A 15,313-nucleotide genomic window follows, 5' to 3' on the forward strand; every position below is an offset into this window, starting at 1 on the left:
TTACCCCTCACCACTCTGAACATAGGTGTTGTCACACAGGTGAGGACACCAGTCAGAATAGCAGTGCCTGAGTCATTTATTCCGCCAGCTTCACCCTTCCGCCGCGGCGAGGCGGGGTCACAGCCGGCCCTGTCCCTGAGCTTTCCGACCACCAGAGGGCGCAATGTCCGCAGGCGGGGCGCGCCGGGTTACGTCATGCTGGTGTCATGCTCTGGGCAGCTGGCGGGATCCTCGGTCTTCGTTTGGGGCGCCTCTTGCACCACCCAGGTTTGGTTTGAGCCCTTAGCTCATGTTCCAAATCCTCCAGCATCCCACAATACTTTGCCCGCCGCTTTCGCCCTTAGCCCCGGCAACAGCTGCATAACCACACGCGGCATTGACACCAAACCGCAGGACCGCGGCTTAGGAGAAAGTTTGTCCCTCGGCGCGATCCGGCACTCGGATTTCGTTGCTAGGCGCCGACGCCCGCTTCTTCACATTTGATTGGATTTCACTCAGGTGAGGCGGGGTTTTGCCGTGGCGCGCATGCGTGCATCAAACGATGGAGGAGTCGGAACCCGAGCGGAAGGTGGGAGCGAGGTTGGAGTCTTTGCGGTTGGCGAGCCGCATGAAGGCGGGGGAATTCGGGCATGACCTGTGTGTCTCTGCAGCGGGCTCGCACTGACGAGGCGACTGCTGTAGGAAGCCGCTCCGAGGCGGAGGATGAAGAAGAAGACTACGTGCCCTACGTACCGTTGCGGCAGCGCCGACAGCTGCTGGTGAGGGCCCCGGATCGGGGAAGAAATGAGGGCGGTGATAGGGGATTTTCAGTGGGATGGGGGGTGACCCTGATCTGCGGGTTGAGGCGTCAGTACACGGGAGCGTGGCTTCCAGGCACACGAGGGCCTGGCGGCCTGGTCTGAGAGGTAGGGCAGCTCGGCCCCTGGGGCACAGGACCCTCTTCCAAAAGCCAGGATCCTGACGCAGCCTCTGGGCCCGATGCCCCACTCTGTGTTGGGCTTGGCTCTGAGGGGCGCTGGTGGAACCTCAGCTCCAGAAGCTGCTGCAGCGCAGGCGCAAGGGAGCAGCAGAGGAGGAGCAGCAGGACAGCGGCAGTGAGCCCCGGGGAGATGAGGACGACATCCCGCTGGGCCCTCAGTCCAACGTGAGCCTCCTGGATCAGCACCAGCACCTCAAAGAGAAGGCGGAAGGTGGGCTCAGCAGCAGCAGGAGATTCGGCTCAGCACACTGCTTTGGTGTCACCGTAACATCGGCTGCTTGTTTTTCTCAGCCCGCAAGGAGTCTGCCAAGGAGAAGCAGTTGAAGGAAGAGGAGAAGATCCTGGAGAGTGTGGCGGAGGGCCGAGGTATATGGTTGTAGCCGGGGCAGGGAGGAGGTGGGCTGTGATCCCCGCCCCCCAGGCATGTTATATCTCAAGGAGCCTGGTCTCTGGGAAGCGAAAGCCAGCCCTGAGCCACACCTTTCTTCTCAGCCTTGATGTCAGTGAAGGAAATGGCCAAGGGAATCACATACGACGATCCAATCAAAACCAGGTACTTTTTTCCAGTGTGCGGAAAGGCGGTCACCCTTAACTTGGGATGGGATGTGACTCAGACTGGCAGAGACACCCCAAAGCCAGCTATGCCCAGGGACTCTTTTGACTCTGATTACTCACTCACAGTTGGACACCACCCTGTTATGTCCTGAACATGTCCGAAGAGCGGCATGAGCGGGTACGGAAGAAGTACCACATCCTGGTGGAAGGAGATGGTATCCCGCCACCCATCAAAAGCTTCAAGGAAATGAAATTTCCTGCAGGTATCTGGGATCTGGGAGAGGTACCACATTTTGTCAGTCAAACATCTGCGAAGTTGTGTCTGAGCTCAGCAGCTGCAGCAAGCCAGTGGGGATGGAGGGATTGAGGAAAGTTTTTTTTGGACTCCTTTTTCAGGTGTCCCAGCTGTATGTATTCACTGTTTCTGTCATTAGAGACATTTAGTGGATAAGTGATGTTGCCCTTAGACAGGCCTAGGTGCCTCCATGTAGCCTAGGGGCCTTGAGCAAGTCTCACTGTCTCCTTCTGGGCCTTAGTTTCATCATCTGTAACTTGGGGAGGATGGTACCAATTTTATAGGCTGTGGGGCCTGATAAAGTACCTGTGAGACACAAGGATGACGCCAGAGTTGTTTTCCACAGCCATCCTGAGAGGCCTGAAGAAGAAAGGCATCCACCACCCAACACCAATTCAAATCCAGGGCATCCCTACCATGTGAGTATGGACCTGGGGGCCCTGAGGAGGGCAATGACGGCAGGAGCAGTCACTAGATGTCCTTTGGGAGAAGCAGTCCCCATATTCTACTGAACCTGACTCTCATACCTGTCCTCTCCCAACAGTCTATCTGGCCGTGACATGATAGGCATTGCTTTCACGGGTTCAGGCAAAACGCTGGTGTTCACTTTGCCGGTTATCATGTTCTGCCTGGAACAGGAGAAGAGGTTACCTTTCTCTAAGCGCGAAGGGCCCTATGGACTCATTATCTGCCCCTCGGTAAGATAGGCTGGCCTGGTGGGCAGGGCACCAGTGAGACTGCCTTCTGGTACCAACCCCTGCCCCTGTACCTGCAGCGAGAGCTGGCCCGGCAAACCCACAGCATCCTGGAGTATTACTGTCGTTTGCTACAGGAAGACAGCTCGCCACTCCTGCGCTGCGCGCTCTGCATTGGGGGCATGTCTGTCAAAGAGCAGATGGAGACCATCCGGCAGTGAGCATAGGCACCCCCTCCCTTGGGCCTCCCTCAAAGCCCCTAGATGAGCTGCAGGACCCTTCGTTTTAGCTACTTCGCAGTTCCTTGCAGAAGCTTCCTGTAAGCCCAGCCCTTGAAGATCCCTAGTCTAATGGGGAGATAGGTTGGGGTAGGACAGAGAGAGGAATGTGGTAAGGGACTGTAGGGGCACAGCAGATGGATTGGGGGCATTTGGAAGGTCGGGGTTAGGGCATTCCAGGCAGAAGGCACAGAGATAGGGACCCAGGGTGTCCACGAAGGCCAGGGTAGTTCAGTGTGTAGTCCAGCAAAGAGGCTGAGGCACTGGGGCAGGGCTGGACCTGTGCCCTTGCCACACAGTGCTGTCCCCAGCAGATACCACTAGCCATCTGGGGTCACAGAGTAGCCTCAGCGCCTGTTTGATAGGCATTCTTAACCTCAGGGAAGATGCAGATGCGGAACAGTTGAATTCAGCGTACCAAGAAAGTGAACCCATTAAGGCCTACAGAGTGAGCTAGGGAAGCACAGGAGGTTCAGGATAGCCCCCTCCTGGGGATGACAGGAGTGACCTGGAAGAAGGGAAAAGGGTTTGCCAGGCAGAGGTGACCACATGGCTAGGGAGACCTCTCCATCGTTGGTCAAGATGAGTGTAGCTCTCTCCAGGAGAGATATGTGCTATACATAGGGCAAGGTGGTGGGCGCGATGAGGAGAGAGCGTGTGAGGAGAATCAGGAAGGTGGCCAGAGGGTAGAACAAGGCACAGTGCCTTGTTGGGCTGAGCACGTGGCCCTGATCTCAAGGTCTCTCCTTGGTCCCTAGTGGTGTGCACATGATGGTCGCCACCCCTGGGCGCCTCATGGATCTGCTGCAAAAGAAGATGGTCAGCCTAGACATCTGTCGCTACCTGGCTCTGGACGAGGCTGACCGCATGATCGACATGGGCTTCGAGGGTGACATCCGCACCATCTTCTCCTACTTCAAGGTGCCCAACTGTGCCTGGCTAGGGCACTCCTGCCACCCTTTATCAACTGTGGAGGTCCCTGAGGCCCTGTGGTGCCCACTCACTGTCCCAGCCTCCCCAGCTCCCACATGCCCTCAGCCCCAGCCCTCCTCTTCTACAGGGCCAACGGCAGACCCTACTCTTCAGTGCCACCATGCCTAAGAAGATACAGAACTTTGCCAAGAGTGCCCTGGTAAAGCCTGTCACCATCAACGTGGGGCGCGCCGGGGCCGCCAGCCTGGACGTCATCCAGGTAGGCAAGTCCCCCTGGTGAACAGTCTCACCTGTGAGGGCTGGGTCTGGCAAGGCTCCCCTGAAGCTGATTGGAACACCAGGCTTTCATTCAAAGCCCTGGTCTTTAGCAGGAAACATTCTTAAGGTGCCCAGCTCTTGGTGGCAAAAGGCTGCTGGTCACCTCCCAGCCAGGATTAGGGGGTCTCACCTCTGTGTCAGGGCCATGACTGGTGAACCTGCTCTCAGAATCACCTGATCTGGTCCCTCTGATGGCAGGAGGTGGAATATGTAAAGGAGGAGGCCAAGATGGTGTACCTGCTCGAGTGCCTGCAAAAGACCCCGCCGCCCGTGAGTGCAGCCAAGCCGGCTAGCCCAGACCAGGGGAGAGGGCAGTAGTGGTGGCACACTGGGGAGTGCTGGGGCCATCCGGGCAGAGGCAGCCCCCATGACTAGATTTGGCCTTCCCTGACAGGTGCTCATCTTTGCAGAGAAGAAGGCAGATGTGGATGCCATCCACGAGTATCTGCTGCTCAAGGGGGTCGAGGCTGTGGCCATTCATGGTGGCAAAGGTCAGGGTAGCACATGTGTAGGCATAGATCCTGCCGCCATTGCAGCCCCTCACCTAACCCGTTTTCCTACCTGGCTGGCTTGTTACTACTCCCCAGACTCCTGCTGTCACTCTAACAGCTCCTGCCTGACCCTCCCCAGACCAGGAGGAACGGACCAAGGCCATCGAGGCATTCCGGGAGGGGAAGAAGGATGTCCTAGTGGCCACAGACGTAGCCTCCAAGGGCCTGGACTTCCCTGCCATCCAGCATGTCATCAATTACGACATGCCTGAGGAGATCGAGAACTATGGTAGGAGCTTGGGAGGAGCTTTGCGGCTAGGCCCCAGCCCTGGGCAGTGGGTCAGGGGCTGTTCTCTCTCTCTGCAGTGCACAGAATTGGCCGTACTGGGCGCTCAGGAAACACAGGCATCGCCACCACTTTCATCAACAAGGCCTGTGGTGAGTCTATTACCAGGGACACCTCAGCTGTCTCCTAGGTCCTCCAGGTCCTGGTCACAAGGCCTGGGGTTGGACCTAATGATCCCCACTGCCCCAACAGATGAGTCGGTGCTGATGGACCTCAAAGCCCTACTGTTGGAGGCCAAGCAGAAGGTGCCACCTGTGCTGCAAGTACTACATTGCGGGGACGAGTCCATGCTGGACATCGGAGGTGACTGTAGAGCAGGAGACACTAGTCCAGAGCGGGTCATGACAGAATACTGTAAAACAAGTCCACCCTGCACATCAGTGGACCGGGGAGGCCTGGAGCATGGAGTCTGGCCCTGTCACCATACTGACCCCTCTTCCCTTATGCCCCATGTCCCCAGGAGAACGCGGCTGTGCCTTCTGCGGGGGCCTGGGCCATCGGATCACCGACTGCCCCAAACTCGAGGCCATGCAAACCAAGCAGGTCAGCAACATTGGCCGCAAAGACTACCTGGCTCACAGCTCCATGGACTTCTAGCTGCCTGTTGTCCCTCCTCCTCTCCGAGAGACCTCAGTCCCTGGGTTCTGGTCGCCCCCCACACACCATTCCCTGGACAAGAAATCAGCATCCTCGGCCCAGCTGGCCTGGGCTGGGCCAGGCCGTGCCTGGCTGCCTGCTCCCTATACCCCCAGAATTACTATTTTTGCTCCCCTTTACCTCAGCTGCCATTAAAGCACAAGCCTCTGTGGTCTCCGCCCCAGACTTGCCTCTGCATTTCACTTTGTCTGCCCCCTGCCTTCCAGACCCTCACCCACTGACCTCCAGAGCCCTTCTGAGGTGGAGCCTGGGTGTCTCCACCACCTCAGTTATAGAAGGAACAGCCTAGCTGGGGCTCCCTTTGGGCCGGCTGAATTTGTGACTGAGAGGGACTACATTGGTATACCACATTGGGTCTCTGGCTGTCATAATCTCCCATCCCTGCCCCAGCCCCGCTCTTCTTATCAGTTGTGTGAAGCTCGGGGCTTTTCCCAGGGCCCCTTGGGAGGTGACTTCCTGCCTCACGCCCCCTGCCCACTTGGCAGTCTATGCAGCCCTTCAGTAGGGAACTCTTCACTCTATTTGCTGAGAAGCGGCAGGTACCACAAGACTGCCACTCAGGCCATAAGCACTCTGGCATGCTCTGTGCCCAGCTCTCTGCTGGGCAGCTCAGAGGTTGAGTGGCAGAGAGAGATCAGACTTAAACATAGGCAGCAGTCATGACAGTGTTGGCAAGTAGACCAGGATTTTAATATCTGGCAAGGGGTAGGCAGAGGACCAGCACTTATGGCGGCTTCTCTGTGCCCAGCATTTCATGTACATGCTTATCCCAGGAGGACGACAGTTGCTCAAGCCATGTTTGTCACTTGGTGTGTGGCCTTGGGCAAGTTACTTAATGTTTCTGAGCCTCAATTTCCTCATCATTGAAATGGCAGTAAGAATGCAGAGGGCTTGGTATGTGGGGCTGGAGCTTGGGGCTGCCCGGCCACAATGGACACAACACTGGATGCAGGAGGCCCTTGGAAAAGATTTCTGCCCAAGAAACGACACACCCCATATATGACCCCCAAACTATATTCCTCAGCCTGTTTACACAATCCTTCTCAGGGGTGGCATTGAATGAATGACATGAGGCTGTCCCTTGAATTAGATCCACACACACAGCCCCAATACCTCCAGCAAGGCAAGGCACAAAAAAAACAGGTTCCCAACAAGAAGCAAAGCTTAAAAAAGAGCATGCGAACTCTCCAGGGACCCAGTGGGGACATTCCCCCTGCACTCAACGTGGCCAGGGCTGCACAGTGAGGACTAGGGCACACTGCTGGGGTCTTTGTTCTCTCAGACAGCATGAGTGGTCAGGGGAGGCCTCCCAGAGGAAAAGGACTGCACCCACAGGAGCACAATGGTGAGGGGGGCTCTGGAGGGGCTGGGCTGGGGAGAGGTGAGCCCAGGACAAGACACCTTGACTGCTGGGCTGAGGAGCCCAGGCTGGACTCTAGGGCAGTGGGGAGCCAGGAGACATTTAAAAAGGGGAGAGAGAGGTGGGTCCAGGTAGGGCGGTGGTTCAAAGGAGAGAGAGGCAGGCTGGCAGTGGATGGAGTCGGTGAAGATAGAGAGAGTAAATATTAGAAATATTACGAGATAAAGACCAGGCAATTCGCCGGGGTTCTGAATGGGAAAGCAAGGAGTTTGCAGGCCTTGCTAGAGAAGGTCCTGGGGAAGGGTCAGAGGAGGCCCCAGGGTGTACAACTGGCCCCTGAAGGGGACAGGGGAGGGGTCAGAGCCTACTACTAGGGAGCCAGCCTGGGGGTCAGACACTCACATCCAGCTGACTCAGGCACAGGCATGGGTCGTTTGTCCTCAGGTGGTCCGAGGCCCCTGCCAGGCACTTTGACCAGCAGGATCCCTGAGGAAGAAATATCTGATGCCCCCGCCCGTATTCTAACTCCTTCACTGAAGACGGGGCACCCCTCCCCCAGCCATGCAGCTGCCTCTCTGGACAGAGGGAGGGGAAGTGGCCAGAAGGGGAAGTGTGAGTTCCCCTCAGCCTGTCACCAGTCTCCTCAGGCCCTCAGAGTGGTGGCCCTGGGGCCCACTGCAGCCATGGAACCTCTGGAGACCCCCGTCAAGGATGGCATTCTCTACCAGCAGCACGTCAAATTCGGCAAGGTGGGGACCTGCTGCCAGGCAGCTGCCTAAGACGATCGGGGGGCCTACGTCCCAGCCTCAGATAGCCCACCCGGACCTGGGAGAATGGGGATGGGATTGGTAGTGGGGGATCCAACCCAGGTGGGAGGGTGAGACAGAGCCTTGTCCTCAGCCTGAGAGGGTGGGCTGAAAACCTGAGTGGGCCTTGGCGAGACCCTGCCCCATTTACAGATGGAGGAGCCAAGAGACAGGAGGGTCTAAGAACCCACACCTTGGGGCAGGGCAAATGTGGGAGGCTGGCTGATCCAACAGCCTTCTACCTTCCAAAGGGCTGGGGGCTGAACCGGAGGAGCCCCCAGAGGAGGAGCCCCACCCTGCAGAAGAAGGCTCGGCTCCTCCCAGCCTGTCATGGGACATATTGTGGGGTTCACCTCTCCTCAGGCAGCAGGCCCTACACCCCCCGCAGCTCAGCTGCAGCTGCTGCCCAGGCAGATAAACGGTCTGTTTCCTTTGCTTGACACTATTTGCATGTTTCCTTCCTTGCCATCATGAAAGTGAGGTCTCCCTCCCACCCTTCCTTGTCCCGTGGCCCAAGTGACTTTTTTTGGGAGGGGGAGGGGCACCAGCATAACAGCAGAGTCAGGTGGACTGTTCCAGTCTCTAGATACTTTACATACATAATCCAGTAGAAGCCTCAACCTCTCCTTTTCATGGCCTTTTGTGAGACAAAGACACTAGTGTTTATGGGGGTACCAATTAGGAAAGCATGGGGGCAGATTTGAACCTAGGGCTGACTGACCCTAAGCATAGACTCTTTCACCTGTGGGGCCAGCCGGCTGTGGCAAGGCCTCCTTCTCTGAGGCCCTGAGGACCCAGGAGAGGCAGAGGCCAGCCTGAGTGGCCAGGAGCATTTGCTGAGCAGCTTGTCCTGAGCTGAGCTGCAGGGAAGATCTTCACCTCAGTCTTCATCTTCCCCAGAAATCCTGGCGGAAGGTGTGGGGTCTGCTGTATGCAGGAGGCCCATCAGGTGTGGCACGGCTGGAGAGCTGGGAGGTCCGGGATGGTGGCCTGGGACCAGCGAGTGACAGGTCTGCAGGTCCTGGTCGGCGGGGAGAGCGTCGGGTCATCCGCCTGGCTGACTGTGTGTCCGTGCTGCCGGCTGATGGTGAGAGCTGCCCCAGGGACACTGGCGCCTTCCTGCTCACCACCACGGAGAGAAGCCACCTGCTGGCTGCACAGCATCGCCAGGCATGGATGGGCTCCATCTGCCAGTTGGCCTTCCCGGTGAGCACAGGGTGGGAGGGCAGGGCCTCTAGGGGCTGGCCCAGGGGGACTGTTTCACTGCCACCTTATTAATTCCATGCTCATTCACATCCTGTCACTAAGCAAATACCTGCCAAGTAAGTACCTACAAGCCTGGGAAATAGCCCAGAAGCCACAGAACAAATCTCAGATGGCCATACGTGCTATGGAGAAAATGAAAGGCTGGGGTGGGACCAGGAGTGGACCAGGGGACGTTAGGCAGGATGGCCCAGGAGGGCCTCTCAGGAAGGGACAGCCAGCTTTAGTCTTCAAGGACAACCCACCAGTCAAACATCTGGAGACAGTATCCCAGATACTGAGGTCTGAGGAATGTACTGAACAGAAGGAACAGTATAGGCAAAGGCCCTGAGGCGGGGGGAAGGTTGGTGTGTTCAAGAGACAGAGAGCAGGCAGTGTGGCTGGAAGGCAAGGAGTGGGAGAGTCCAGGATGGGGAGAGTTCAGGGAGAGCCAGCTGAAACCGCCTTGGGCCACATGTGGAGTTTGGGGTTTTATTCTGAGTGAGAGGAGAAGCTTTCAGGGAGTTGAGTCAGAGACAGAGAGTTTTAAGCTTCATGGGGTCTGTGATGGACCAAAAAGAAATGGGTCTGGTTCCTCAAAGCATGAAACACAGAGTTACTATATGACCCAGCAATTCCCAAGAGAATTGAAACAGATATTCAAACAACTTGTATGAGAATATTCAGAGCAACAGTATTCCCGGTAGCTTAAAGGTACAAACAACCCAATATCCGTCAGTCGATAATGGATAAACCAAATGTAATCTGTTTATACGATGGAATATTACTTGACTACAAAAAGGAACGTAGCACTGACACATGCTACACTGTGATGAACCTCGAAAACATTATGCTAAGTGAAGAAGCCAGACACAAAATGCCACCTGTAGTCTCCATAGTGACAGGTAGCAGGCTGGTGTCCCCCAGGGGGGAGCAGGGAGTGGGGCCTGAGTACGGTTTTGATGCGGAGTGATGAAAAGTTCTGGAAGTAGATAAAGGTGAAGGTTGCACAGCCTTGTGACTTTGAATATACTTTAAAATGGTTAAAATTGTAGAATTTGTTATTGTGTATTTAAATGTTTTTAATTTAAAATTGTTTTAATTTTAAAAATTAAAAAGAAAAAAGAAAAGAAAAGGAAATGAACAGAAGCAAGGAGATCAGTGAGGAACCCCTTGCATTTGCCCCTGGCTGTGCTACCCTGGACCAAAGTGGTCTTGGTGGAGGTGCTGAGTGTCAGAGCCCCAAAGATGAGAGGGGATGAGAAGGGGTGAGGTGGAGCCAGAGGCTTGGGGCAAGAGTGAGTGGACAGTTCACTCGTCCTAACCCTGAAGTTTCTGCCCCTTCACTGCTCTAAGCTATGGGGGACACATGGGTCGACCTGGTCCCTGGCCTAGTACTAGGGCAAGGTGGCCATCCTGTTATGTGCCTCTGCTTTATGGCTCTCAGCATGCTCCAGGGGAAGCAGGGGGTATTGCAGAGGGGATACAGGCTCAGAGGGGTGCCCAGGGTCATGGAGTATTGTCAGACGCAGAGCTGGGACTGGTGCACTTGCTTGTCACAGCATCCTGGATATCTTTTCCTATGAAAAAGATGCAGGAAGGAAGTGGAGATGACTCTAACCTCTGACCTTGGCCCATTCCTCAGGGTACAGGGGAGAGCTCCTCCGGACCAGGGGAGGCGGAAGCTCCCAAGCGGGGCCTGGTTCCCATGGAGGAGAATTCCATCTACTCCTCCTGGCAGGAAGGTGAGTCAGGGGGGTGCAGGGGCAGCCTCAGTGCCACCACATCCAGGACTGTGACCTCTGGAAGACCCATGATGGCTGTGCCCTCTGCCTGCAGTGGGGGAGTTTCCAGTGGTGGCACAGAGGACCGAGGCTGCGGCCCGCTGCCAGCTGAAGGGGCCCTATGTCCTGCTGCTGGGCCAAGATGCCATCAAGCTAAGTGAGCCTGCCAGCTCACAGGCCCTCTACACCTGGCCCTACCACTTCCTGCGCAAGTTCGGCTCTGACAAGGTGAGGTGCTGGGCTGGCAGGGAGTGGGGGTAGCAGGTGGCCTCTTGACTGCTGACCCACCCATGTCACCTGTGCCCAGGGTGTGTTCTCCTTCGAAGCCGGCCGCCGCTGTGACTCAGGCGAGGGCCTCTTTGCCTTCAGCAGCCCCCGAGCCCGAGACCTGTGTGGGATCGTGGCTGCTGCCATTGCCCGCCAGCGGGAGCGGCTGCCTGAACTGGTGGGGCCCCGACCCTGCCCCCTTCCACGGGCCACCTCCCTGCCCTCCTTGGACCCTCCTGGGGAGCTTTGGGAGGTACCCCCAGGGCCCGAGCCACCCAGCTCCCAGAGGGCGCACCCGGCGGAGGCTGGGCCGCAGAGCCTGCCCCCTCTGCCCACCGAGTCCGGGCTGTACGCAGCTGTGTGCAAGCGGGCCAGTGGGCCCCCAGGCACCGCCGAGCACCTCTACGAGAACCTGTGTGCGTTGGAGGCTGGCCATGCACCGCCCGACCTCAGGGGCCCTGCACAGGAGGGCCCCAGCAGCCGTAGCCCCCCAGCCAGCCCCATCTACCACAACAGCGAGGACCTGGGCTGGCCCAGCCCGGCCCATGACACCAGCCTGGAGGCTCAGTACCGACGGCTGCTGGAGCTGGAGCTGGGCGACAACGATGAAGAGTCCGGGGGCTCCATCCGCCCTGGGACTCATACGGGCTTCAAGGCCAAGCTGGTGACACTTCTGAGCCGTGAGCGGAAGAAGGGCCCAGCCCCCTGCGATAGGCCCTGAGCACCTGGTGTGCCTTAGCATGGGACAAGAGGGCAGGCAAACAATGGACATCTGGGGACACACCCCTGCATCCACTCTGGCCTTTGGGGGACCCAGCAGGTGGCCTGAGGAGGCCCCTCAGGAGACTTGCTGGCCCCCTAGTGTGTAGTGTATAGGTCTGCTGAGAATAAAGCCTCCAGCTCTCTTCTTGGTCCTGCCTTGTGGCCCACAGCCCGCACCTCCTCACTTCAGCTCCTGATAGTGCACTTGGGGTTCGCACAGGCACACAGACCCTCCTGCACATGTGTTGGAACAAACAGCAATGCCCTCTGCTGAATTCTAGAGACATGGATGACCTGGACCTGATCTCTACTACCAGTGGGCTCAAATCCACTCCAGCACGCAGGCAAGATAATAAGACTCCATGTGCAGCAGAAATGAGTCGGACAGTCAGGCAGAGGAAGAGTGAGGCTCATTTGTGGGAAGGGCACCCTCTGGAAGGATGGAGAGTGAAGGGCAGGCAGAGCTGCACTGGGCAGGCAGGGAGCCCCAGAGCTTTCCAGGCCAAGGGTGGTCATGGTAGTCCAGAGCCCAAGGGAAGAGTGTGTACACAAAGGCTCTAAAGGCCTGATGTGGAGTTGGCGGCTGAGTGTGAGATGCCTGACGGTCCTGCAATGAGCTTGAAAGGACAATCAGACCAGGGTAGGAGCAGTGCAGAGGCTGAATTTGGGCCCCAAACTACAGACTCGGGAGCCTGAGCTAGGGAGGAGGTGGGGGGAGGGGCAGGTGGAAGAAACTTCAAAGACTTGTGCACCCAAAACCCCTGCTCTCTGCTGAGACAAATAGCTGTGCAGATGCTCTGGGGAACCCTTGGTGTCAGGTTCCTCAACTATCAAGGCTAAAGATCAAATTACACACCGGGCATGCATTCATTCAATTTCTACTGCCAGTTTTACCACCTGCCTTGGGGACATGGCCAGGTTCAAGGAGCCTAAGTCCCACAGGGAGATAAGCAAGTCTCATGAAGACTTTAATGCTTGCCTCACTGTCCTCCCCTCATCCTACCCCTGTCACTATCCCTGGTGCCTCCATGTACACAAGCATCACACCTATGAGGACCTAACCTACTGGCTCCTTGGCGACAACTCTGCCTCAGCTGCCCACACCCTTGGCACATCCTGGACCTCATCTTCATGACAGTGACACTCTATTGCTGCTTCACAGTGACACAATTTTATTTCCAAGCATCTGCCTCTGGCCCCCTCCTCCTCTCCTTCCAGCCTCCTTCCTCTAGCATAGCACATATGGTGCCTCCCCAGCTGCCAGGAACTACACTGACCTTTTTCTCACTGTCTGCACAGCTGCTGTCCACGGTTCCGTCCTTGTCTCACTTAGATTCTGCACTCCACCAATGCAGTCACCCCCCACACACTCCTTTCTCTTTCTATCTTATTTGTCCAGCAAAACCCCTGCTTTGGGCAGACCCAGCCCTCCTCTGTGCCTGGCAGCTGCCCATGGCCAGAGAAATTCACGTAACCGGGCTGATCGCGTTCTTTTTACTAGTACCATCTCAAACCTCACACAGGCAGGCTCTCCATGCTGCCCAGAGATCTTGCATCTCAGAGTCACTGCTTTTCTCCTCCCCAAGACCTTCATACCTTCTCCGCTCCATCCCTGCCCATCCTCACCTTGCAGAGATCCCATCAAATAGTGACCCTCAGTGAACAACCTCCACCTCCCTCCACCTCACCTGCAAGCGCTCCTGTATCTCCTTCCTGACCTACATCGGAAGTAGTGTCTGTTTCCCAGACATTCGTACTGACCCCAGCTTCTCTCGCCTCCTCACAGCTAGCTTGGCAAACGGAGCTGTCCCCTCTCTCCCCGACCCATTAATTCCATTGTTACATCATTTCCAGCCACATCAACAAACTCTGTAAAGTCACATCTTTATTTTATTTATTTTATTTTTCTTACTGTTATTATTTATGCCTACAGTACTACAGTACCATCTAAGTACTAACCAGGCCCGACCCTGCTTAGCTTCCGAGATCAGACATCGGGCTTATTCAGGGTGGCATGGCCGTAAACCATGGACCGTGGTTCCACTGGGGCGCGAACCCAGGACCTTCTGCATGTAAAGCAGACGTGCTAACTGCTACACTATGGAACCATGTTCATAAGTCACATCTTTAAAAGAAACCTTCCCTTGACCTCAAATTCTCCTTCAGCACCTCCCCACTTCTCTGTTCCTCTTCACATAGAAAGTCCTCAAAAGAGCCATTGATTACTCTCATTTCCACTTTGTCACCTTCCATTCTCCCTTCACTAATTCCAGTCTCCCAGTTGTACTCACTATGCCATTCCATTGCTCTTATGGAGATCAGCAACCTCCCTGTTCCCCAAAACAAAGCAACTCAGGTTCCCTCTGTGACCTGGACTCTTCTGACTTCTCAGTAGCACACATCTCTCCTTGACATCTCTCCTTGACATGACACACTGTCTTTCTTGGTTTCTCGCCTCTTCTGCCCGAGTTCCACTTGGGACTCTTGGCCTCAGACACAGTATGGTTCAACCCTGGCTGCACACGGAATCAACTGGGAGCCTTTAAAAACTGCCCATGCCTAGGCCTACACCCAGGGGCTGGGGCTTCAATCCAGCAGGGCCATTTCTTCAATTCCACAGTGATTGCAGTGTGTGTCCAGGGTTGAGACCCATGGCCCTAAGTGAGCCAATCCTGTCTCCACGTCTCACAGACCAAAGGCACATCTTCAACTCAGACCTCTCCCACGGGCTCTGGATTTAAGAGTATGACAGTGTTAGGCTTTGGAGGTCTAAGATTCATCTCCAAATATCATGTGTGAAGGGGGGTTAAGGGGAGGCAGCTCTGCACAGTGCTGTCCCAGGGTGTCTGTGGCCACGGAGGGCGAGGCCTGGAAGGAGGTTGGAGCCACAAGGAGGCAGATTTTGGCCCCACTTATGGATGCTCTTGATGGTAATGTCTTCCCATGTGTGATCAGGCTGCCCGCCATAGAACAAGGTGAAACCAGGAGGCTTCCAGTCAGGGTTGCTGCAGCAGGGACCCCTCCACCAGCTCAGCAAGTCCCAGTTCACACTGGAGGTTACTCAGAGTCAAGGACGTAGCCAGAACTGGGATCCAGAACTCTAGGTACCCAATAGGGTGTGCTTTCATTTATTATAAATCTAAGCCTTTTTGTTCATGGCAGTTGCTGTGAGGTTCCAAATAGACTGGAAGAGTTTGGAAATTTCCAGGACTTTAGGGCAAGTGTTCTCATCCCCGGAGCCGCAGACCAGTACTGGTCCGTGGCCTGTTAGGAACCAGGCCACACAACCGAAAGTGAGCGGCTGGCAAGTGAGCGAAGCTTCATCTGTATTACGACCGCTTCCCAGAGCTAGCATCACCGCCTCAGCTCCACCTCAGACCATCAGGCATTAGAGTCTCATAGGAGCTCAGGTCCCTGGTGCCAAAAAAGCTGGGTGGGAACAGATGCTTTAGGGGATTTGCCCTGGAGCTACAGTCATCCTGGCCACCAGGAGGCACTGTGTCCTAGCTTGGGGCCTGTTCTTATGCAGGGGCTGCCTATGCAGG

The 15,313-nt window shown here is 56.1% G+C and overlaps 2 protein-coding genes across 2 annotated transcripts; both read left to right on the forward strand.

The window, feature by feature from the left end:
* The first annotated feature begins 266 nt into the window (after positions 1–266).
* DDX41 (DEAD-box helicase 41) lies at positions 267–5,710 on the forward strand. The gene is made up of 17 exons (XM_011362183.2): positions 267–568; positions 651–758; positions 1,031–1,190; positions 1,271–1,345; positions 1,472–1,532; positions 1,661–1,797; positions 2,176–2,248; positions 2,374–2,527; positions 2,605–2,741; positions 3,561–3,723; positions 3,863–3,994; positions 4,252–4,323; positions 4,448–4,544; positions 4,684–4,833; positions 4,911–4,982; positions 5,083–5,193; positions 5,351–5,710. Exons 1-17 carry the CDS (start codon positions 542–544, stop codon positions 5,485–5,487), a joined length of 1,866 nt encoding a protein of 621 aa, XP_011360485.1. The 5' UTR covers positions 267–541; the 3' UTR covers positions 5,488–5,710.
* Positions 5,711–5,847: 137 nt separating this feature from the next.
* Positions 5,848–11,885, forward strand: DOK3 (docking protein 3). The gene is made up of 5 exons (XM_011362184.2): positions 5,848–7,656; positions 8,614–8,919; positions 10,601–10,700; positions 10,795–10,967; positions 11,047–11,885. The coding sequence occupies exons 1-5, from the start codon at positions 7,333–7,335 to the stop codon at positions 11,725–11,727; spliced, it is 1,584 nt and encodes a 527-aa protein (XP_011360486.2). The 5' UTR covers positions 5,848–7,332; the 3' UTR covers positions 11,728–11,885.
* Positions 11,886–15,313: the final 3,428 nt, after the last annotated feature.

Source organism: Pteropus vampyrus, unplaced genomic scaffold (assembly GCF_000151845.1).
Source record: "Pteropus vampyrus isolate Shadow unplaced genomic scaffold, Pvam_2.0 Scaffold74, whole genome shotgun sequence".
NCBI lineage: Eukaryota > Metazoa > Chordata > Mammalia > Chiroptera > Pteropodidae > Pteropus > Pteropus vampyrus.